General features: G+C 42.2%; 1 protein-coding gene across 1 annotated transcript; it reads left to right on the top strand.

The window, feature by feature from the left end:
- The first annotated feature begins 316 nt into the window (after positions 1 to 316).
- gnpnat1 (glucosamine-phosphate N-acetyltransferase 1) lies at positions 317 to 20,406 on the top strand. Its single transcript, XM_055640425.1, has 6 exons — positions 317 to 458; positions 7,240 to 7,420; positions 10,463 to 10,525; positions 13,446 to 13,573; positions 14,037 to 14,098; positions 17,717 to 20,406. The coding sequence occupies exons 2-6, from the start codon at positions 7,267 to 7,269 to the stop codon at positions 17,862 to 17,864; spliced, it is 555 nt and encodes a 184-aa protein (XP_055496400.1). The 5' UTR covers positions 317 to 458; positions 7,240 to 7,266; the 3' UTR covers positions 17,865 to 20,406.
- The last annotated feature ends 67 nt before the right edge of the window (positions 20,407 to 20,473 follow it).

Genomic DNA, 20,473 nt, shown 5'->3' with positions numbered 1-20,473 from the left:
TAATTTACGTCATTACGGCACCGTCTGCTCCCGCCCCCTCCAGACGTGTCCTCTGAGTGGCGTCATCACGTTGCCTATGCTCCCGCCCCCTGCCTGACACGTTCTCTGAGTTACGTCATCACGTTGCCGCCAGCGCCTACCCTACACCATGCCCATCACCAGTCGGAAGAAGGGTCTCGACCCGAAACGTCACCCATTCCTTCTGTCTGCCCGTCCCGTTGAGTTACTCCAGCATTTTTGTGTCTACCCTGCCTGACACGTTACGTCATCACGTTGCCTGTTTGACACGTTCTATGGGGTACGTCATCACGTTGCCGACCGCGCCCACGCCGTGCCCATCTCCGCTGCCTGCGTTGCGTCATCTCGTCGCTGCCACGTCAGTGGAGGACGGTTGACGCTCCTCCCGCGAGCCGTCCATCACAGAGTGGAACAGGCGGAGGAGCGGCCGATCTCCCGGGGTGAGTGTGAGTGAGTGAGTGAGTGCGGGAGCGCCAGCGTGGGAACCGCCGCAAGCTCCGGGACTGGCATGCCAAGTTTACGGCAAAGTTAGGCTGGAGGCTGAGCCCCGGAGCTCGGCGCCGGGCCCGTGCAGGACAAGCTGGCAACAGTGTGCCCGGTCCCTGTCCCACTGGGTACAGCCGTGACCCCTGCTCCTGTCCCACCTGTTGCAGCAGTGACCCCTGCTCCTGTCCCACTGGGTACAGCCGTGACCCTGCTACTGTCCCACTGGGTACAGCAGTGACCCCTGCTACTGTCCCACTGGGTACAGCAGTGACCCCTGCTACTGTCCCACTGGGTACAGCAGTGACCCCTGCCCCTATCCCACTGGGTACAGCAGTGACCCCTGCTACTGTCCCACTACAGCCGTGACCCTGCTCCCACTGGGTACAGCAGTGACCCCTGCCACTCGGTACAGCACTGGCTACAGCCGTGACCCCTGCCCCTATCCCACTGGGTACAGCAGTGACCCCTGCCCCTATCCCACTGGGTACAGCAGTGACCCCTGCTCCTGTCCACTGGGTACAGCAGTGACCCCTGCCCCTGTCCACTGGAGTGCAGCCATGCCCCTACCCTGGTGTCCACCAGCGGTACCACTGCCCCTGTCCACTGGGTGCAGAAGCTTGTCATGTGCACTGATGCCCCTACCCCCTCTCTGCTGGGCGCAGCTGTTTGCCCCCTGCTCTGTCTGGTGGCCCTGTCGCTTGCCTGCCTGGCACATCTGTGCCCCCTGCATTGTGCACACTGCCTCACCTGGTGCCCCCTGTCCATGGTTGTCAGATGTATCCCTGCTCTATCGATCACCGTTCCTAGCATTCCAAGACCCGGTGTGCCCCTGTCCCAGGTTAGATGATGTTCCTCCAAAGTTGGCCCGACAGCTGTCCCAACTTTGGGAATACAGAACACAACAGGTGGCTTGTGGGTTGACCAGAAATGGAGTTGGGCGTAGCCACTCCCAATCGGCACTGCCTGGGGTGTCACATGCCAGGCAAGCTCTTGAGCAGTTTTCTTTGTGGCCCTGGCGATGGAATGTGAGTTGCATATTCTCAGGTGTCCAACTGGGTGACCAAGTTTGTCCTGTGAAATAGAATATCCTACATTTACTGCAGACAATCGTGTAAGATATTTAATTACTTTATAAAAGCTTTCATTGTGTTGGTAATTGCAGTTGTTCCTTAGTATCTGCCAAGAGCTGTAGTTTAACATTAACTGCATTTATGAACTAAATGGTTGTGAATGGGCTTTTTTGTGTGTAAATAGGACATGGGACAGTACAGCATGAACAAGCCCTCTGACCTATGATATCTGTGCTAAACAGAATCCCAAATTGAAATAATCCATTCTGCCTGCACATGATCCATATCTTTTAGGTATAATACCCTCTAATCCAGGCATCGTCCTGGTAAACCTCTTCCTTCCTCTCAATAGCCTCTACATTCTTTCTGTAATGCGGCAACCAGAACTGTAAGCAATAATCTAAATATAGCCCAACCAAAGTTTTATATAGCTGCAACATGACTTTCTGATTCTTATACTCAATGCCCTGACCAAAGAAGGCAAGTATACCAAACACTTTATTTCGCACTCTATCTACTTGCTACTTGCCAGTTGCTATTTTCAAGGAACTACGGATTTGGACCCCAAGATCCCTCTGTTCATTAGTTAAAAGTCCTGCCATTAACTGTATACTTTCCTGTTGCATATGACCTCCCAAAGTGCCAAAATGAATGTTATGCTGTGCCTGTAATTTTTTCAAGAGCAGTAGGTGAACTCACCCAATCTTTACTGCAGTGTTTGTCAGAGCTGGTTGAATCTAAGCATGAAATTTACATTTTATTTCTCGGATTCCCAGATAATGAGTCTGAGTTGCCGTGATGTCAAAGTGCATAATGCAATTTTGACCTGGCATGTGAAATCACATTGCAAACGTGGAATTTATGGTTTCAAATGCATGTTGCATTATTGAATCATCATGGTCTGTGGACAGGCAAAGGCTGCCAAAGTTTATGAACGTCTCACTGAAGGTCACAGCTGTGGGTGTGAGAACCTGCAGGTATATCCTATTCATTGAAGGGAAGTTGACAGCTGACATTAAAAAAACTGGCTGGAGATAATAGAAATAGCCATTAAAGTAAGACGAACGACTGTGCTCTCTCACACTGAGAGTGCTATTACACTGCTGGGGAAAGGTTCATACAGTGCTTCCATGTCCTGATACACTGAAATTCCAAACTTCTCTATCTGTCCTTCATCATTACTTACATTGCATTTGTTTCTCTCAATTTCAACTTTGCATAGTGGCATACCTTGTTCTCGCAAAAGACTGGTGATGAATGCATTAATTAAGAGGGAAAGTTGTTGTGTTGCATGAAGTCAGGGTGTGTCCTTCTCTTCAGGGATGCTGCCTGTCCCGCTGAGCTACACCAGCATTTTGTGTCTAACTTGATAAAAATAAATGTATCCCTCTCACCTCGCATTCGAGTTGGATGAGTGAAGGTCAGATTAAGAGGCTTGGAATCAGATATATCAGCCAGTACTGTCACTCACGGGCTGCTTACATATTGTGGGATATAGCACACAGCACATCAGAATGATACAGTGATGAGCTTGGCTTTCCAGCCATCATCCCGCTAGCAATAACTGACATTCCCAAATAACAAGGCCATCATGGCTACTGAGTGGCAGAATCGAATGGGATCAAGCAACACTGGCTAAACTGGAGTCAGTGGGAATCAGGAGGAAAACACTCTGCTGGTTGGAATCACAAATGAAGATGTATGCAGTGTCACCTCAGGACATCTCTGCAGGAGTCCTAGATCGATCCATCCATCAGCTGCTTCATCAATAATGAATCATTCATTCATTCAAGTCAAGTCAAGTCAAGTCAAGTTTATTTGTCACATACACATACGAGATGTGCAGTGAAATGAAAGTGGCAATGCTCGCGGAACAACAAAACAACCAAACAAATTATAAACACAATCATAACACACATATTATTTTGCATAATAAATAATAGAAGGAAAAACGTTCTGTACAGTTAGTCCCTGGTGAGAAAGGCGTTTACAGTCCGAATCGCCTCTCATAAGGTCAGAAGTATGGACCTTCACTGATGGTTGAACAATGTTCAGAAACGTTCACAACTCCACAGATAATGTAGCAGTCCACATCCAAGTGCAGCAAGACCTGGACAATATCCGGGTCTGGACTGATGTTGTTTGCTGCCTAAGTGCCAGGCAATATCCAACAAGAGATAATCCACCCCATCACCCCCTGGCAGTCAATGACATTACTATCACTCAATCCCTGTTAATAGCTTGGGGGCTACCGTTGACCAGAAACTGAACTGGAGTAGCCATGCACACAACGTGGCTACAAGAGCAGGTCAGAAGCTAGGAATCTTGCGGTGGGGAATTCACCTCCTAACTCCCCAAAGCTGTCCAGCATCTATAAGGCTCAAGTCAGGAGTGTGATGGAACACCCTCTACTTGCCTGTATTAGTGTAGCTTCAACAATACTCGAGGAGCTTGACACCATACGGGGACGTAGCAGCCCAGGAGATAGAGCATGAAACCAGGCCCCTCGTCCCACTGAGTCCGCGCTGACTAATGATCACCCCTACACTATTTCTAACCTACACACTAGGGACAATTTACAGAAGTCAATTAACCTACAAACCATCATGTCTTTGAAATGTGTGAGGAAATCGGAGCACCCTGAGAAAACCCATGCAGTCACAGGGAGAACGTACAAACTCAGTACAGACAGCACTAGCAGTCAGGATCGAACTCGGAACACTGGCGCTGTAAGGCAGCAACTCTACCGCTGTGCCACCGTGCCGCACCTTTAGAGAACCAAGGACTGCACGAGCGTTCTGGACGCCAGAACAGGGATCTGTGCAATCTATTTCAAATTCTCAGTCATAGCTGAAGGAAGCTTCCATTGTTGTGGAATTTCTGGCCAATTGAAAGGTGTCTCCAGGTTGGTCGGGGCAATTGAAGCATATCCTTAAACATGTTCAATAGCATTTCTTGTAGGCAGGTGACTTTGGTTAAATCACTATAGTACCTTGTTTGAGTTCGTCACTGGGGCCATTAATTGTAATGTTGTGAACTTGACCAATTTCCCTCCTGGGATAAAAAAGGTTCTATCCTATCGTATATTAACTTTTTTCTCCATGCAGCTGGCTCATACTTCACCTAATAAGTTGTGAGGTTAACCGATTGAAGAATAAACAAGTCCTTGGAATCAACTGGGAATCTTGTATGCCCCTGGACAAAGAATCTTGCATACCCCTGGTTGTTTTGGTAGATCAGAAAGAAGCCTTCATGCTTAACGACCGATCCCTAATAACCTTACATTGTATTAGGAGCAGTATGTGAGCCAACTATACCTAATATCTGTGGGAAGCCAGCCACGCTCACACAGTCATACAGCACGAAAACAAGCCCTTCGGCACAACTCTCCCACGAAAACCAAGATGCCCCATCTAAGCTAGTTCCATTTGTCAGCGCCTGACCCATATCCCTCTAAATCTTTTGTATCCATGTACATATTCAAACATCCGTGAAATGTTGTTATTGTACCTGCCTCAACTACTTCCTCTGGCAGCTCATTCCACATACCCACTACTCTCCAGGTGAAAAAGTTGCCCCTCAGATTCCTATTAGATCTTCCTCCTCGCAGTTTATATCTATGCCTTGCAGTTCTTGACTTTCCTATCCTGGGGAAAAAGACTGCATTCACCCTGTTTAAGAAGGAACTGCAGATGCTGGAGAATCGAAGGTTACACAAAAAAGCTGGAGAAACTCAGCGGGTGCAGCAGCATCTATGGAGCGAAGGAAATAGGCAACGTTTCGGGCCGAAACCCTTCTTCAGTCTGAAGGCCCGAAACGTTGCCTATTTCCTTCGCTCCATAGATGCTGCTGCACCCGCTGACTGCATTCACCCTATCTGTTCCCCCTGACAATTTAATACAATGCTGGATTTTATACACCTCACCACATACTGCTCAATTTTGACTTGCTTCATTGGTAATGGTGGTTATAATTGGATCAGGTCAGGAAGGGATAAAGGAAAAAATTGTTAATATTTCAGGTGATCAATTGTTTATCGGTTAGTATTGAACACAGCCATATAAGATGTTGGCAATTGGATTACTGTGTACAGTTCCTGTCATCCTGCTATAAGGAGGGAAGGGGGAGGTGCAGCGAGACCTGGGCGTCCTTGTACATCGGTCGCTGAAAGTTGGCTTATAGGTACAGCAGGCAGTGAAGAAAGCTAATGGAATGTTGACCTTCATAACAAGAGGATTTCAGTATAGGAGTAAATAGGTTCTTCTGCAGTTGTATAGGACTCTGGTGATACCACATCTGTATTGTGTACAGTTTTGGTCTCCTAATTTGAGGAAGGACATCCTTGTGATTGAGGCAGTGCAGCGTAGGTTCACGAGATTGATCCCTGGGATGGCGGGACTGTCATATGAGGAAAGATTGAAAAGACTAGGCTTGTATTCACTGGAGTTTAGAAGGATGAGGGGGAATCTTATAGAAACATATAAAATTATAAAAGGACTGGACAAGCTAGATGCAGGAAAAATGTTCCCAATGTGGGGCGAGTCCAGAACCAGGGGCCACAGTCTTAGAATAAAGGGGAGGTCATTTAAGACAGAGCTGAGAAAAAACTTTTTCACCCAAAGAGTTGTAAATTTATGGAATTCCCTGCCACAGAGGGCATTGGAGGCCAAGTCACTGGATGGATTTAAGAGAGAGTTAGATATAGCTCTAGGGGCTAGTGGAGTCAAGGAATATGGGGAGAAGGCAGGCACGAGTTATTGATAGGGGACGATCAGCCATGATCACAATGAATGCCGGTGCTGGCTCGAAGGGCCGAATGGCCTCCTCCTGCACCTATTTTCTATGTTTCTATGTTTCAAACAGGTACATGGATAGAGAAGGATATGGGCCAGGTACAGGCAAGCGTGACTATCCTGGTTCAGAAACTTGGTCTGCATTAAGATAGAAATTAGGAGGGCATAAAAAGGCGATGAAATATCTTTGGTGAATTAGGTCATGAGGAACCCCAAGGCATTTTGCAACTATATCAGAACTATATCCCAAAATCGTAAATACAATCGCTGTTTAGTTTAGTTTAGAGATCCACTGAGTCCACGCCGACCAGCGATCCCCGCACATCAACGCTATCCTACACTCACTAGGGACAATTTATACTTATACCAAGCCAATTAACTTACAAACCTGTGCATCTTTAGTGTGGAAGGAACCAAATTATTTAGACAGGCTGTTAAATAGACAAAGTAAAGAAGGATACGGATGAGGGCAGATTTGATTAGCGTAGACGGTACATAATATCATTATGGATGTGGTGGGCTGAAGGGCCCATTCTGTTTGTATGATTCTATAACTCTACAGTGTCCATATTATCATTACTTAACTGAGGTTGTCTGTTGTGTTTATTAATTAACTCAAGTGATGCTTGTTGTTGCGTTCTTAAATAGCATTAACTGTTAAAATGTTATTATACAACGACGGTCACTCCTCATGTTTAATCACTCTGAGAATTTATTACTGTACAACACTGTCCATCTTGCAATTATTAGGAATCATGATGAACAACCACATTCTAAAGGAGAAATCACGTGTTTTTCTTGTCGCAATTTGTTGTTGCATTAATGTAAACTACCCCCAAATTTTTCAATGTTGTATATTTTTCTTTCCACAGTACACTGATTTATGAACTGCTTCAGCCATGATTCTTGATGACACGCCCTTGTTTGATCCCAACCTGCTGAGTGAGCTGGACTGGAGTCAGAAGATGGTGAAATTCTCTCCAAACATTTCCCCGATGAGCCCAGGGGATGGGCTCATTCTGAGGCCTCTCTGTACAGCAGACTTCAACAGAGGTACTGTTCAAACTATAATCAGTTAGTTACCAACAGATGTTAATACTGACCCCTTATGAGTATAACATTTACTGATGTGTTCCACTTTTAAATAAAGACTCTATTGAGCTGGTTTTTAAAACTAGAGTTGAATATTTTTCCAATGCCTTTTTTCGTAGTCTGATTTTTTTTTTCCCCAATGATTTTCAATAGCAGTATTTTCATTTGTTGAGCAAAAGAACAAAATGCCTGAGAAATTCAGCAGGTCAAACAGCATTTGTGGAGGGAATGGACAGATGACGTTTTGGTTTCAGGCCCCTTTTTCGGATAGATTAAGGTGGGGAGGATAAAACTGGAAAGGAGACGCGGGGTGGGGCAAACCCGGGGCAAGTGAAAGGTGGATACAGGTGAGAGGGGTGATTGGCAGATTGGTGGAATACGTGTCTCGTGCATGGGCTCCATTCTATTCTGAAGGAGGAACTCATTGTACTTTGCTCAAGGGTGTGCAACGTCTACTACACCAGCCTCCATGTTCAGTGGATTATCCTTGTTAAATTCTGCTATATTCAACACCATGTCTGAGATACCACAAATTCTCCTCCCCTCCCTTTTCAGCTTTTTGACGGGGTTTTTTTCCCCCCAAGGTTCCTTGATTCGCTTTCATCTGCGTCAATATCTTACCTCCTTTCTTATTGCACCGTAACATGTGGCTGCGGAGGATATAAACCCCAGCATTTGACTGCACCTTCAGGTGCATGTGACGAATCAAATTGACTTTGACTTTTGACTTTCACCTTTTCCTTTTCACCATCCACCAACTCGAGCTTTCATTGAAAAGCAAAAACCGCAGATGCTTGAATTCTAAAATAAAATATGAATATGCGGGAAATATTCTACAGGTGATGTGGCCAGAGCGCAGAATTACTGTTTTGGGTCAATGACCCATCATCAGTTACAATTGCACAGATTACTCTGTTTCACTGTCTACAGATGCTGCCGATCTGCTGAGTATTCCAGCTAAGGTACACAAAAATGCTGGAGAAACTCAGCAGGTGCAGCAGCATCTAAGGAGCGAAGGAGATAGGCAACGTTTCAGGCCGAAACCCTTCTTCAGACCCGGAGAGAGGAGGAGAACTTCTTCAAAGTAGGCATACCTTGAGGAGATTTCGCAGTGGAGTAGACAAAGTGTTTAAGAAGGAACTGCAGATGCTGGAAAATCGAAGGTACACAAAAATGCTGGAGAAACTCAGTGGGTGCAGCAGCATCTAAGGAGCGAAGGAGATGGGCAACGTTTCGGGCCGAAACCCTTCTTCAGACACCCCTCATTCTAGCTATTTCTGTCTTTAATACACACCTTCCTTCTGGACGAAGCACTGACGCAGTTACACTTCCTCAAATTTAGTGTACTGCATCTGTGTTCCAGTTTGACATGACCACTGCGTGGAAAAAAAAATCAGTTGTCTCTACTCAGTATGGTGTCAAAGACACAAAACCTATGTGGCTCTGCACTCAACTGCAAGTAGCAATCTGACTCACCATCACCTTCGAAGGACAATTGGGGATGAACAATAAATGTTTACCTTCCATTACACCAATGGATTAATTAAAAAACATATTTTGCCACTAGATTGAAATAATCTGCAATAGTGTGAAAGCTGGATGCTGCTGATTTAGTTTAGCTTAGAGATACAGCGCGGAAACAGGCCCTTCGGCCCACTGGGTCCGTGCCGACCAGTGATCCCTGCAAATTAACACTATCCTACATCCACTAGGGACATTTTCATTTTACAATTACCGAGCCAATTAACCTACAAACTTGTATGTCTTTGGAGTATGTGAGGAAACCGAAAATCTCAGAGAAAATCCACGCAGGTCACGGGGAGAACGTACAGACAGCACCTGTAGTCAGGATGCGGAACCCGGGGCTCCGGCGCTGCATTCGCTGTAAGGCAGCAACTCTACTGCTCCGCCACCATGACCTGATTATAGTTTTAGGATAAGAAGCACATTGGGCCATGACATGTTGTTCAGGCCAGGCAAGCTTGTCCAATTGCTCCCAAACCTTGTCATGACAGAGCCTCGGAACTAATAAACCAAGGAACGTTAAAAGCACAGACATTTAACATCCAGTCTTGGTCAGATATACTTCTCAATGTGTTTTCATAGTTCAAAGACGGGAATAAGATACCTATTTGCTGTAATATATCTTCCATGATATTTTTCGTTTTTTTTTAAAAATTTCCATTCAAGTCCTGGAAACAACCTGCACTCAAAATCCACCACATTATGTCTGCATCTTGCACAATGCCAGTAAAATTGCAAAATCATAAAAACCTATGACAAACGAGAACATTTGGTCGATTGTATCTACACTAAATGATAAAGATCTACTCTGACCAATACCGATTCCCAGTTGGCAACCTGTTGACTTGTAACTTGCAGCTGATTATTGACCCATTCAAATAATTTTTAAATATGCTGAGCACTTTTGAAATTTCTCACCCTTTCATGCTGTAAGCTCCTGCCTTCACCACGCTTACATGTGAAAACACCTTTCTCCTGTAATCTTACACTATTGACAAACCTGAGCCTCTTGATATTGACTCTGCTGTTAAGGAAAAACTGGTCTTTCATATTCACTTTAAACCCCTCAATTCAGTACAACTTGATTAAATTCAGCCTTGCTGAACTCTCCTTTTCACTAAACTACTCTGGACTGGACATTATTCTCATGAATCTACTCTGTGATCTCACTAGTGCTGTAATATCAATCCTCAGCAAGAAACTCATTGCTGGAATTGCTCTGCGGGTGTGGTGGCATCTGTGGCGGGCATGTACTGATAACATTTTGGTTCAGGACCATTCTTCACACTGATGCAAATCACCATCTGTCCATTTGGATGCTGCCTGTCCTGCTGAGTTCCTCCAGTACTTTGGTTTATGCTGAAGATTCCAGCATCTGCAGATTCTTGTGTCTTCAATATCAATTCTTCCTTTAACACAAATATTAGTGTAATGGTAACTCCAGCAAATAAGTAACTCATTTAATTTTAACTTTTACAGGCTTTTTTAAGGTACTCGCACAGTTAACAAAAGTAGGCGAAGTTGAGCCTGAACTATTTATAAGTAAGTAAGCGAGCACTTTCAAATATTATCGTGCTTTTAACTTAAACTATCCTCCATTATTGTTAAACCTATATTTTAAATAACCTGTAAACTGTATTTTTAATTTTGAAAGTATGTGATAATTAGCTTTACATTTTCTGTCATACACTTGTTTCAAGAAGACGACTTGATACCGCACGCCTTTAAGGTTTAATATCGGTGGTTCAATGGTACTTATTGTCACATGTACCGACATACAGTGAAATTCCTTTTTGTATACAGTTCAGTACACGTAACACTATACATAAGCATTTAGATACATGTTAGATAAGCATCTTGGATACAGTGCAAGTGTATAGCAATGGTACACTGACGGTAGACAGAGTCGCCAGATTTGGCGCCATTTTCAAGTTCCAGTTGTGAAAAGTGAGGGTTCTTGACCTGACCATGAAGGCCCGTTGTCCTGGTGACGTCGCAGGGTTGGTCTGGTTAAGCATAGCAGTGGCTTCCACCACCGCTATAGGCCGCGTCTTGAAGTGACGCCCGCTGCAGCCGAACCCCAGGCTGTTCCAGGGCCTCCAGCAGCCCACTCCACCATCAAAGCAGTGCACTCCCTCCCATCGCTGGTCTGCATACCGGCCCTATGTCCGACTCTTTCCTCTCTGGGCGGGCGAGCCAGGTCTTCTAGGTGGGTTCCCGGTTTCGCCGCATAGGTACTCAGTTCTTCTGGGCAATGCCAGGTTTGTCATTTTAAGCATGCAAGATTGAGTTTGCTGGAGAGTTGCTTAGGGCAGGGTATTGTGGTTTTGTGTACAGTGCCCTCCATAATTTTTGGACAAAGACCCATCATTTATTTATTTGCCTCTGTACTCCACAATTTGAGATTTGTAATAGAAAAAAAATCACATGTGGTTAAAGTGCACATTGTCAGATTTTTAATAAAGACTATTTTTATGCATTTTGGTTTCACTATGTAAAAATTACAGCAGTGTTTATACATAGTTCCCCCCATTTCAGGGCACCATAATGTTTGGGACACAGCAATGTCATGTAAATGACAGTAGTCATGTTTAGTATTTTGTTGCATATCCTTTGCATGCAATGACTGCTTGAAGTCTGCGATTCATGGACATCAACAGTTGCTGGGTGTCTTCTCTGGTGATGCTCTGCCAGGCCTGTATTACAGCCACCTTTAGCTTATGCTTGTTTTGGCGGCTAGTCCCCATCAGTTTTCTCTTCAGCATATAAAAGGCATGCTCAATTGGGTTCAGATTGGGTGATTGACTTGGCCACTCAAGAATTGACCATTTTTTAGCTTTGAAAAACTCCTTTGCTGCTTTAGCAGTATGTTTGGGATCATTGTCTTGCTGTAGCATGAACCACTGGCCAATGAGTTTTGAGGCATTTATTTGAACTTGAACAGATAGGATGTGTCTATACACTTCAGAATTCATTATGCTACTACCATTAGCAGTTGTATCATCAATGAAGATAAGGGAGCCAGTACCTTCGGCAGCTATATATGCCCAGGCCATAACACCCCCACCACCATGGTTCACAGATGAGGATTTGCTTTGGATCTTGGGCAGTTCCTCCTCTCCTCCATACTTTGCTCTTGCCATCACTCTGATGTAAGTTAATCTTTGTCTCATCTGTCCACAAGACCTTTTTCCAGAACTGTGGTTGCTCTTTTAAGTACTTCTTGGCAAACTGTAACCTGGCCATCCTATTTTTACGGCTAACCAGAGGTTTGTATCTTGCAGTGTAGCCTATGTATTTCTGTTCATGAGGTCTTCTGCGGACAGGGGTCATTGACAAATCCATACCTGACTCCTGAAGGGTGTTTCTGATCTGTCGTACAGGTGTTTGGGGATTTTTCTTTATTATCGAGAGAATTCTTCTGTCATCAGCTGTGGAGGTCTTCCTTGGCCTGCCAGTCCTTTGGAGATTAGTAAGCTCACCAGTGCTCTCTTTGATGTTCCAAACAGTTGATTTTGGTAAGCCTAAGGTTTGGCTGATGTCTCCAACGGTTTTATTCTTGTTTCATAGTCTCATAATGGCTTCTTTGACTTTCATTGACAACTTTGGTCCTCGTGTTGATAAACAGCAATGAAAGTTTCCAAAGGTGATAGAAAGACTGGAGGAAAGACTAGGTGCTGAGAGCTCGTCTTATACCTGCATTAAGGAGGCAATTAAACACACCTGAGCAAATTACAAATGCCTGTGAAGCCATGTGTTCCAAACAATATGGTGCCCTGAAATGGGAGGACTATGCAATTTCTACATGGTGAAACCAAAATGTGTAAAAATGGCCTTTAATGAAATCTGACAATGTGCACTTTAACCACATTTGATTTATTTCTATTACAGATCTCAAATTGTGGCATACAGAGGCAAATACATATTCTCAACCTCGTTATGAAGGCCAAGATGCCATTTGCTTTCTTCACTGCCTGCTGTACCTGTATGCTTACTCCCCTTGGAATCTTTCTTCCTCTTTGGAATGAACTGATCCTACACTTTCTGCATTATACCCAGAAATACCTGCCATTGTTGATCCACGGTCATTCCTGCTAGGGTATCTTTCCAGTCAACTTTGGCGACCTCCTCCCTCATGGCTCCATAGTCCCCTTTGTTCAACTGTAATACTGACACCTCCAATTTACCCTTCTCCCTCTCAAAGTAAAAAGTAATCTCCAGCCATTTTTGTGTACCTGATTGTAGGAACTTGCCTTTGTTTGTCTAAAGTGGGCAATGAAGGCTCAACCAACTTGAAAAATGGGAAGGGAGAAAAAAGCTATTGTTTAAAAAAAAATCTTTGATCAGCATTTTAATGTTCTGTACCAAATTGTTGTACCTAATTTTAAAATAAACAAATAATGCCTGAAAGGAAAGTGCTGACTTGGCATTTTTATAGTTTTTATTTTCTTAAATTTTACAGAAAAGTTTGATCATATGAAGCAAACTGGAGATTATTATAATGTTGTTGTTGAAGACACTCATGTTAATCAGGTTATTGCTACAGCAACGCTGATAATTGAACATAAATTTATACACAGTTGTGCAAAGGTAAGCCTTCAACTAATACATTGCAGTATTATTTTGGTGGGAACCGGTTACAATTTAGTTCTGGAGCCAATTATCATTAATGGAACATAATATGTGTATTATTTGTTCTGCTGGCTGAATTAAACAGGATAGAATTGAGTTATATGGTAAACAAAAGTGAGGAGGCTATTTGCCACAGAAAGATATTATCACACTGATGTATGATGGAAGATGAATGACGTTTGAGTTCCTTTCTTTCTTTCTTTCTTTCCTCATCTACTGTCATGCAGTGTTAATGATCTTTGGCACTTGCATGTATTTTTTAGGTTAATATAAGATGCTATATATGGCTACTCAAAGAAGGCAATGTTATCAATGTTTAAAATGACTTCATTTACCTTGGGTAGACAGTTCACCTCTGTATCAAGGCTTCATCCAATGTGAAACACTTTAAAATACTCAGCCTTTTTTCCCTCGTCTTTAGCGAGGAAGAATAGAAGACGTTATTGTTAATGACGAGCACAGAGGAAAGCAACTTGGAAAACTGTAAGTATTTAAATCTGGTATAGGAACATAGAAAAATAGGTGTATGATGAGGCCATTTGGCCCCTTGTGCCAGCACCGCCATTCATTGTGATCATGGCTGATCATCCACAATCAGTAACATGCGCCTGCCTTCCCATATCCCTTGATTCCACTAGCCCCTAGAACTCTATCTAACTCTCTTTTTAAATTCATCCAGTGAATTGTCGTCTCTTGCCATCTGTGGCAGAGAATTCCACAAATTCACAACCTTCTGGGTGAAAATGTTTTTTTCTCATCTGTTTTAAATGCCCCCCCCCCCTCCCTTTACTCTTAGACTGTGGCCACTGGTTCTGGGCTTCCCCAACATTGGGAACATTTTTCCTGCATCTAGCTTGTCCAATCCTTTTATAATTTTATGTTTCTATAAGATTCCCTCTCATCCTTTTAAATTCTAGTGAATACAAGCCCAGTCTTTCCAATCTTTCCTCTTGACAGTCCCGCCATCCCGGGGATTAACCTCGTGAAACTACGCTGCACTGCCTCAATAGTAAGGATGTCCTTCCTCAAATTAGGAGACCAAAACTGCACACAATACTCCAGACGTGGTCTCACCAGGGCCTGGTAGAACTGTAGAAAGACCTCTTTTCTCCTATACTTAAATCCTCTCATTATGAAGGCCAACATGCCATTAGCTTTCTTTACTGCCTGCTGTACCTGCATGTTTACTTTCAGTGACTGGTGCACAAGGACACCCAGGTCTCTTTGCACTTCCCTTTTTCCTAATCTGACACCATTGAGAGAATAATCTTGTTCTTGCTGCCAAAGTGGATAACCTCACATTTATCTACATTATACTGCATCTGTCATGCATCTACCCACTCACTCAACCTGCCCAAGTCACCCTGCAACCTCCTAGCATCCTCTTCGCAGTTCACACTGCCACCCAACTTTGTGTCATCCGCAAATTTGCCAGTTACTTTAAATTCCATCATCTAAATCATTAATATATATTGTAAATTCTGACAGGGACCCGTTTATTCCTACTCTTTGTTTCCTGTCTGCCTACCAGTTCTCTATCCATGCCAATACTCCACCCGCAATACCATGTGCTCTAATTTTGCCCTCTAATCTTCTGTGTGGGACCTTATCAATGTATTTTATTATTGAATATTATCTTGATTGAATCTATTTTGATATTTAATTATCCATTTTCAGTATCTCCTGTTATACTTTATTCGCCACACATTTGGTGTTTCGTATCATAATATGTATCTTTATTTTCAACTTTGCATCACTATCCTTTACTACTACCTGTGTTGCCCATTGTGGACCATCACTTTGGCTTTAGCTTATGATAACCCCAATGCCTGTAGCTCTGTCCTACAGAGTCTGGTATATGCCCATTCCTACTCTTTTGAATAGTATTTCAGATGGTGCAACCTTTCCTTCTGCTTTATCCAAGTTCCATGTAGATTTTGCTAAAATGATGCTTTGGTTTCCAAGTTCCTGACGATTCCAGTACTACATTTCCATGTTGATGCTATATTCCTTGGAATTTAGAATGGTTAAATATTTAAATAAATAAAGGGAAACTGAAGGAAGGCAATAAGAAGCTATGTCTTTTCATGCTTCCAGTTTCTCCCCCCTCCAATCAGTCTGAAGAAGGGTTGTGACCCAAAATGTCACCTATCCATTTTCTCCAGAGATGTTGCCTGCCCCGCTGAGTTACTCCAGCATTTTGTGTCTTATCTTTGGTATAAACCAGCATCTGTAGTTAATTTTTATTCCAAGAAACTATATGTGCTGGTTGCGGACTCTAGGTTTAGAGACATCTTCGAAAAATATTCAGCTAGCGTGAATACCTCTCTACCTATAGAGTGATTGGGGTTTACAATTGGTCAGCAATTGGTGCAATGTGTGGTTACCCACAAATCAGAACTTGCATGTGGTTACCGTAACGAGGATTGTGGGGCAAAGGCAATTCTTCAAATTAGGAGCTTTCATGCCAAATGTAAATTTTTTTTAGATTGTAATGCTGATGCAAAAATGGAGGCTCGAAGCATTTTATAAATTGACAGACTTAGTCTAAAGGTTTCCTAGACATTGAGACTGAAATTACCACATACATGGATCTTTTCAAAACCCGACCTTCCTCTTTACCTTTTCGTTCCTTTTTCTGTTTTCATGCTTCAGAGCTACCACTATTCTGATTTCTTAATTTAAACAGTTGCAATTCTGCCGTGATTCGCTGAGTTAAAGGTACAGGGGACATTCCCCTCTGACTTGAGGTATTTCTGCTGGGTCACTGTACATTTTTAATTCCAATGGTATTATTGGTTAGTTATTTGAGCTGCAAAATTGTTTGATGCAATTTAGTCTTAAAAGCAAACAATAATTTGGATACATTATTGTGGAGTTGCACACAAAATGCTGCAGTAACTCAGCGAGTAGCAGCATCTCTGGAGAAAAAGGAATGGGTGACATTTCGAGTTCAGACCCTTGTTCAGACTGAGAGTCTAGGGAGAAGGAAATTTGAGGTATGAAAAGGTACTGAACTATTCCGAGCTGGCACCAATGGCCAAGGAGCCAACAATGCTCCATTGTGGTGATGACGAAGGGATATGAACAGTGAAACTAGCAAGTGTCTACGATGGGGGAGGGACGGAGAGAGAGGGAATGCATGGGCTACTTGAAATTAGACAAATCAACCTTCATACCGCTGGGTTGGAAGCTGCCCAAGCAAAATATGAGGCGTCGTTCCTCCAATTTGCGTATGGCCTCACTCTGAAAGTGGAGGAGGCCCAGGACAGAAAGATTAGTTAGGGAATGGGGAGTTAAAATGTTTGGCAACTGGGAGATTGTGTAGGCCAAGGCGGATTGAACGAAGATGTTCAGCAAAACAATTGACCAATCTGCACTTGTTCTCGCCGATGTATCGGGGTCCACACCAAAAAAATGGATGCATTAGATGAGGTTGGAGGAGGTGCAAGTGAAACTCTGCCTCACCCGAAAGGATTGTTACGGGGTCCATGGAATCGAGGGAGGACGTATAGGGACAAGTGTTGCATATCGTGCACTTGTTCCTATATATCCCCTCCCGAACATCCCAAGACTACGTTTATCTATGAAGGACTGATGGTTTCAGGCAATAGAGGTGGGATTGATAGTACTTGTAGAACTGCATTCCACGGCAAAGTGGAATATGGCTGTGGCAACATCTGAACTCTTAAATTATTGAAAGATCATTCACATCAGAATGCTCTTGGTTTCAAAATGTACCACATTCCCTTGCATTTGACTTGGCAAATGTAAATGGCATTTTTATTTTTGTAAAGGATACCAGCCTCTCATGCTATTCCCCATTTATTCCTCCTGTATTTGTTTTTCCTGTTAAAGAAAGAAGTTATTCCTGTTAAATACTTTCACAACTTAAAGGTATGATTTTTAATAGAGTTAATTATTGAATTACATATATGCCTTGTATATTGAATTGTCTATGAGACTGTAATTATGTGTTTCATGTTGATGACTCCACTTAACCTGGAGTGATTCACTTTTTTAAAAAAATTGCCTTTCACATGCAATTGAAACTGGTTTGTGTTTCAAAACTCTGGATTTTTTGCTGTTCTTTTACTATAGGTTAGTTGCGGTCCTTACACTTCTCAGCAAGAAACTCAACTGCTACAAAATTACATTAGAATGTCTACCAAAGAACAAAGACTTCTATCAAAAATTTGGATATCAAGTTGCAGAGGAGCTTTACATGCAAAACAGATTCCATGACTGAAATTTGTTGGGAGGTTTTTCCTTCTTGGTTAATTTGTCAAACGCTGTTGATTTAAGACTGGCAGGATATGTAGTATATTGTAATACAAATCGCAACCTTTTTCGACCCGTTTAGTGGTACTGAGAACGTAGTTGAAATTTAATAACGTCTTTTTCTTAAACTAAGCAGTCTTGTGGGTGATGGGGAAACTGCAGCATGGTTCATTTGACATTGTTAGATTTTAGCTTGAAGGGAAATCAAAAGCACTAGCATCGTGATGGAATTGTTCCACCGAGGAACTGAAGATAGAGATAATTGTACCAAAGGATTTTTATTCAGAACTTGGAGTAGGACACTTCTATGCATTTATTTAGAAACATAGAAAATAGGTGCAGGAGGAGACCATTTGGCCCTTCGAGCTAGCACTGCCATTCATTGTTATCATGGCTGATCATCTACTATTAGTAACACGTGCCTGCCTTCTCCCCATATCCATTGATTCCGCTAACCCCTTGAGCTCTATCTAACAATCTTTTAAATTCATCCAGTGAATTGGCCTCTGCTGCCTTCTGTGGCAGAGAATTCCACAAATTCACAACACACTGGGTGAAAACTTTTTTTCTCATCACAGTTTTAAATGGCCTCCCCATTATTCTTAGACTGTAGCCCCTGGTTCTGGACTACCCCAACATTGGGAACATTTTTCCTGCATCTAGCATGTCCAGTCCTTTTATAATTTTATATGTATAATTTTATATTTTATTTCGTTTTTTTTTTAAAGAGAATTTATAATTGTACCTGTCATACTGTTGGGGATTCCAGGTTGAAATGGAGATACAGTTATGTCTGTTGGAATCAATGCATAGTTATAGAAAACTTTTTGAGTGCAATTCTGTTGAGTCCCAGGGTCTGCGCAATCTGAGAATGACACCACATGGACCTTTGTGGGCACTTTACAAGTTGAAGTGGAGATTCTAAGTGCTTTGTGCAGGTGATTTCATCGTCTTTTTTTTATATTGATGGTGGGATGTTTTAGGAGCACGTGGAGCTATGTCTACATGGATCTCTGTTGCACCGACTGGTATGTGTAGCTGTAGCCACAGAGTAAGTCCAGTTTAATTAGCTGTCGAAGTGCAATGTAACTAAATCCATGGGTTAAAATGTCGATCAGTGTGATTTATTTATCAACTGGGTCAGATTTTCAAAAGAATCATCATATAATTGAAATTAATTCATCCAAGGCACACATTTTATATGGTTTACAAAAAAAAGTTTTGTTTGAATATGTAAATGTTATATTTGTATGCACTTCATTGAGGAAGATCACCTCAAATTACACTATCGATTTACCCATCTGGGGACTTATTACAATGTATACTCAATGTTATTTATGACATTAAGGACAAAAACAAATTCCTTGTGACTAATCTATAAGCCCAAACTAAATTTTATTTGACCAAAATTGATCTCCAAGTATGTTGCTTTGCATCCTTACACTTAAATTCAACAGCTGTAGCTGATTTTTAAGATTACATAAGGAAAATATATTTGCCCATCCAAAACAGGGCAGCACAGTGGTAGGGCTGCTGCCTCTCAGTGCCAGAGACCCGGGTTCAATACTGACCATGGATGTTTTCTGCATGGAGTTTGCACATTCTCCCTTTGACCAAGTGCGTTTCCTCCATATCCTAAAGACGTGCGGGTTTGTAGGTCTCTGTAAATTGCCCGTAGAGTGTAGTGGGATAACTAGTGTGAATGAGTGATCACTGGACTCAGTGTGTGGACTGGGTGAGCCGAAGGGCCTGTTTCCATGCTCTCTGAACTTAAATTTGTACAGACTTCAGTAAAACAAAGTTTTGTAAGTTAAAACATTTTTTTTTACCCCCATAGTATACAGACAAAATATGTAATATTCATTTAAAATACTGAAGTAAAAATTGGGACTTGAAGATGCATAAAGTAAATTTGGCAATATAATGAATGTAGTTTATACCTTGTCAAAGCACTATATTTCATATTTCCCATAGGAAAAAATAGATTCTAGCAAAATGCTGTTTTGGTGAAAATTTGCCATGCTGAAGGAATTGTACAATAATATACAGAAGATTGTATATTTTCACCAATATTAATTTTTTAATGTTTTTTGGGTAAATTGTTGGAAGCTTTACTTTTGTACTAATGGGACAATTAATAGTTCTATGTAGAATGATACATTGATGGGGGCATATTTTATCTACCAGATGGCCAGTAGAAAATGCTGTTTAAAAAAAAGTCTACTGTATACTGTTTCTAGATGAGGACCAAGATGGGACATTTCGGCCCTCATTTACTGCGGATGGTAATAATCCTTCAATGGAGCCAAACAAAAAAAAAGTGTGCTTTTTTCAAATTATAGCTGCCTTTAAGTACTGTTTTAATCTGGAGATGGTTATTTAACTAATGTGAATATTTTTTCGGTAACATTATTTAGTATTGGGTTAATACATTTTTATTGTATTTATTTAATTATAAGTATATCATTTTTGTGCAGAGGGCAAATAAAATATCAAAGTATTGTTGTGAATGTTTTTTGTGTAGAAAATAGCAAATGAAAGAATTGAATAAGAATATGTTGCTTTGCTGTAGAGATT

This window comes from Leucoraja erinacea, chromosome 9 (genome assembly GCF_028641065.1).
Source record: "Leucoraja erinacea ecotype New England chromosome 9, Leri_hhj_1, whole genome shotgun sequence".
NCBI lineage: Eukaryota > Metazoa > Chordata > Chondrichthyes > Rajiformes > Rajidae > Leucoraja > Leucoraja erinaceus.
The sequence above is the reverse complement of the archived record's forward strand: the minus strand, read 5'-3'. Positions and strand labels throughout refer to the sequence as shown.

Excerpts from the sequence above, each read along its gene's own strand:
- gnpnat1 (XM_055640425.1), top strand. The coding sequence starts at position 7,267 with ATGATTCTTGATGACACGCCCTTGTTTGATCCCAACCTGCTGAGTGAG. Across the intron at positions 7,421-10,462 it reads TACAGCAGACTTCAACAGAG|GCTTTTTTAAGGTACTCGCA; the intron begins GTACTGTTCAAA and ends TAACTTTTACAG. Across the intron at positions 13,574-14,036 it reads TTATACACAGTTGTGCAAAG|CGAGGAAGAATAGAAGACGT; the intron begins GTAAGCCTTCAA and ends CCTCGTCTTTAG.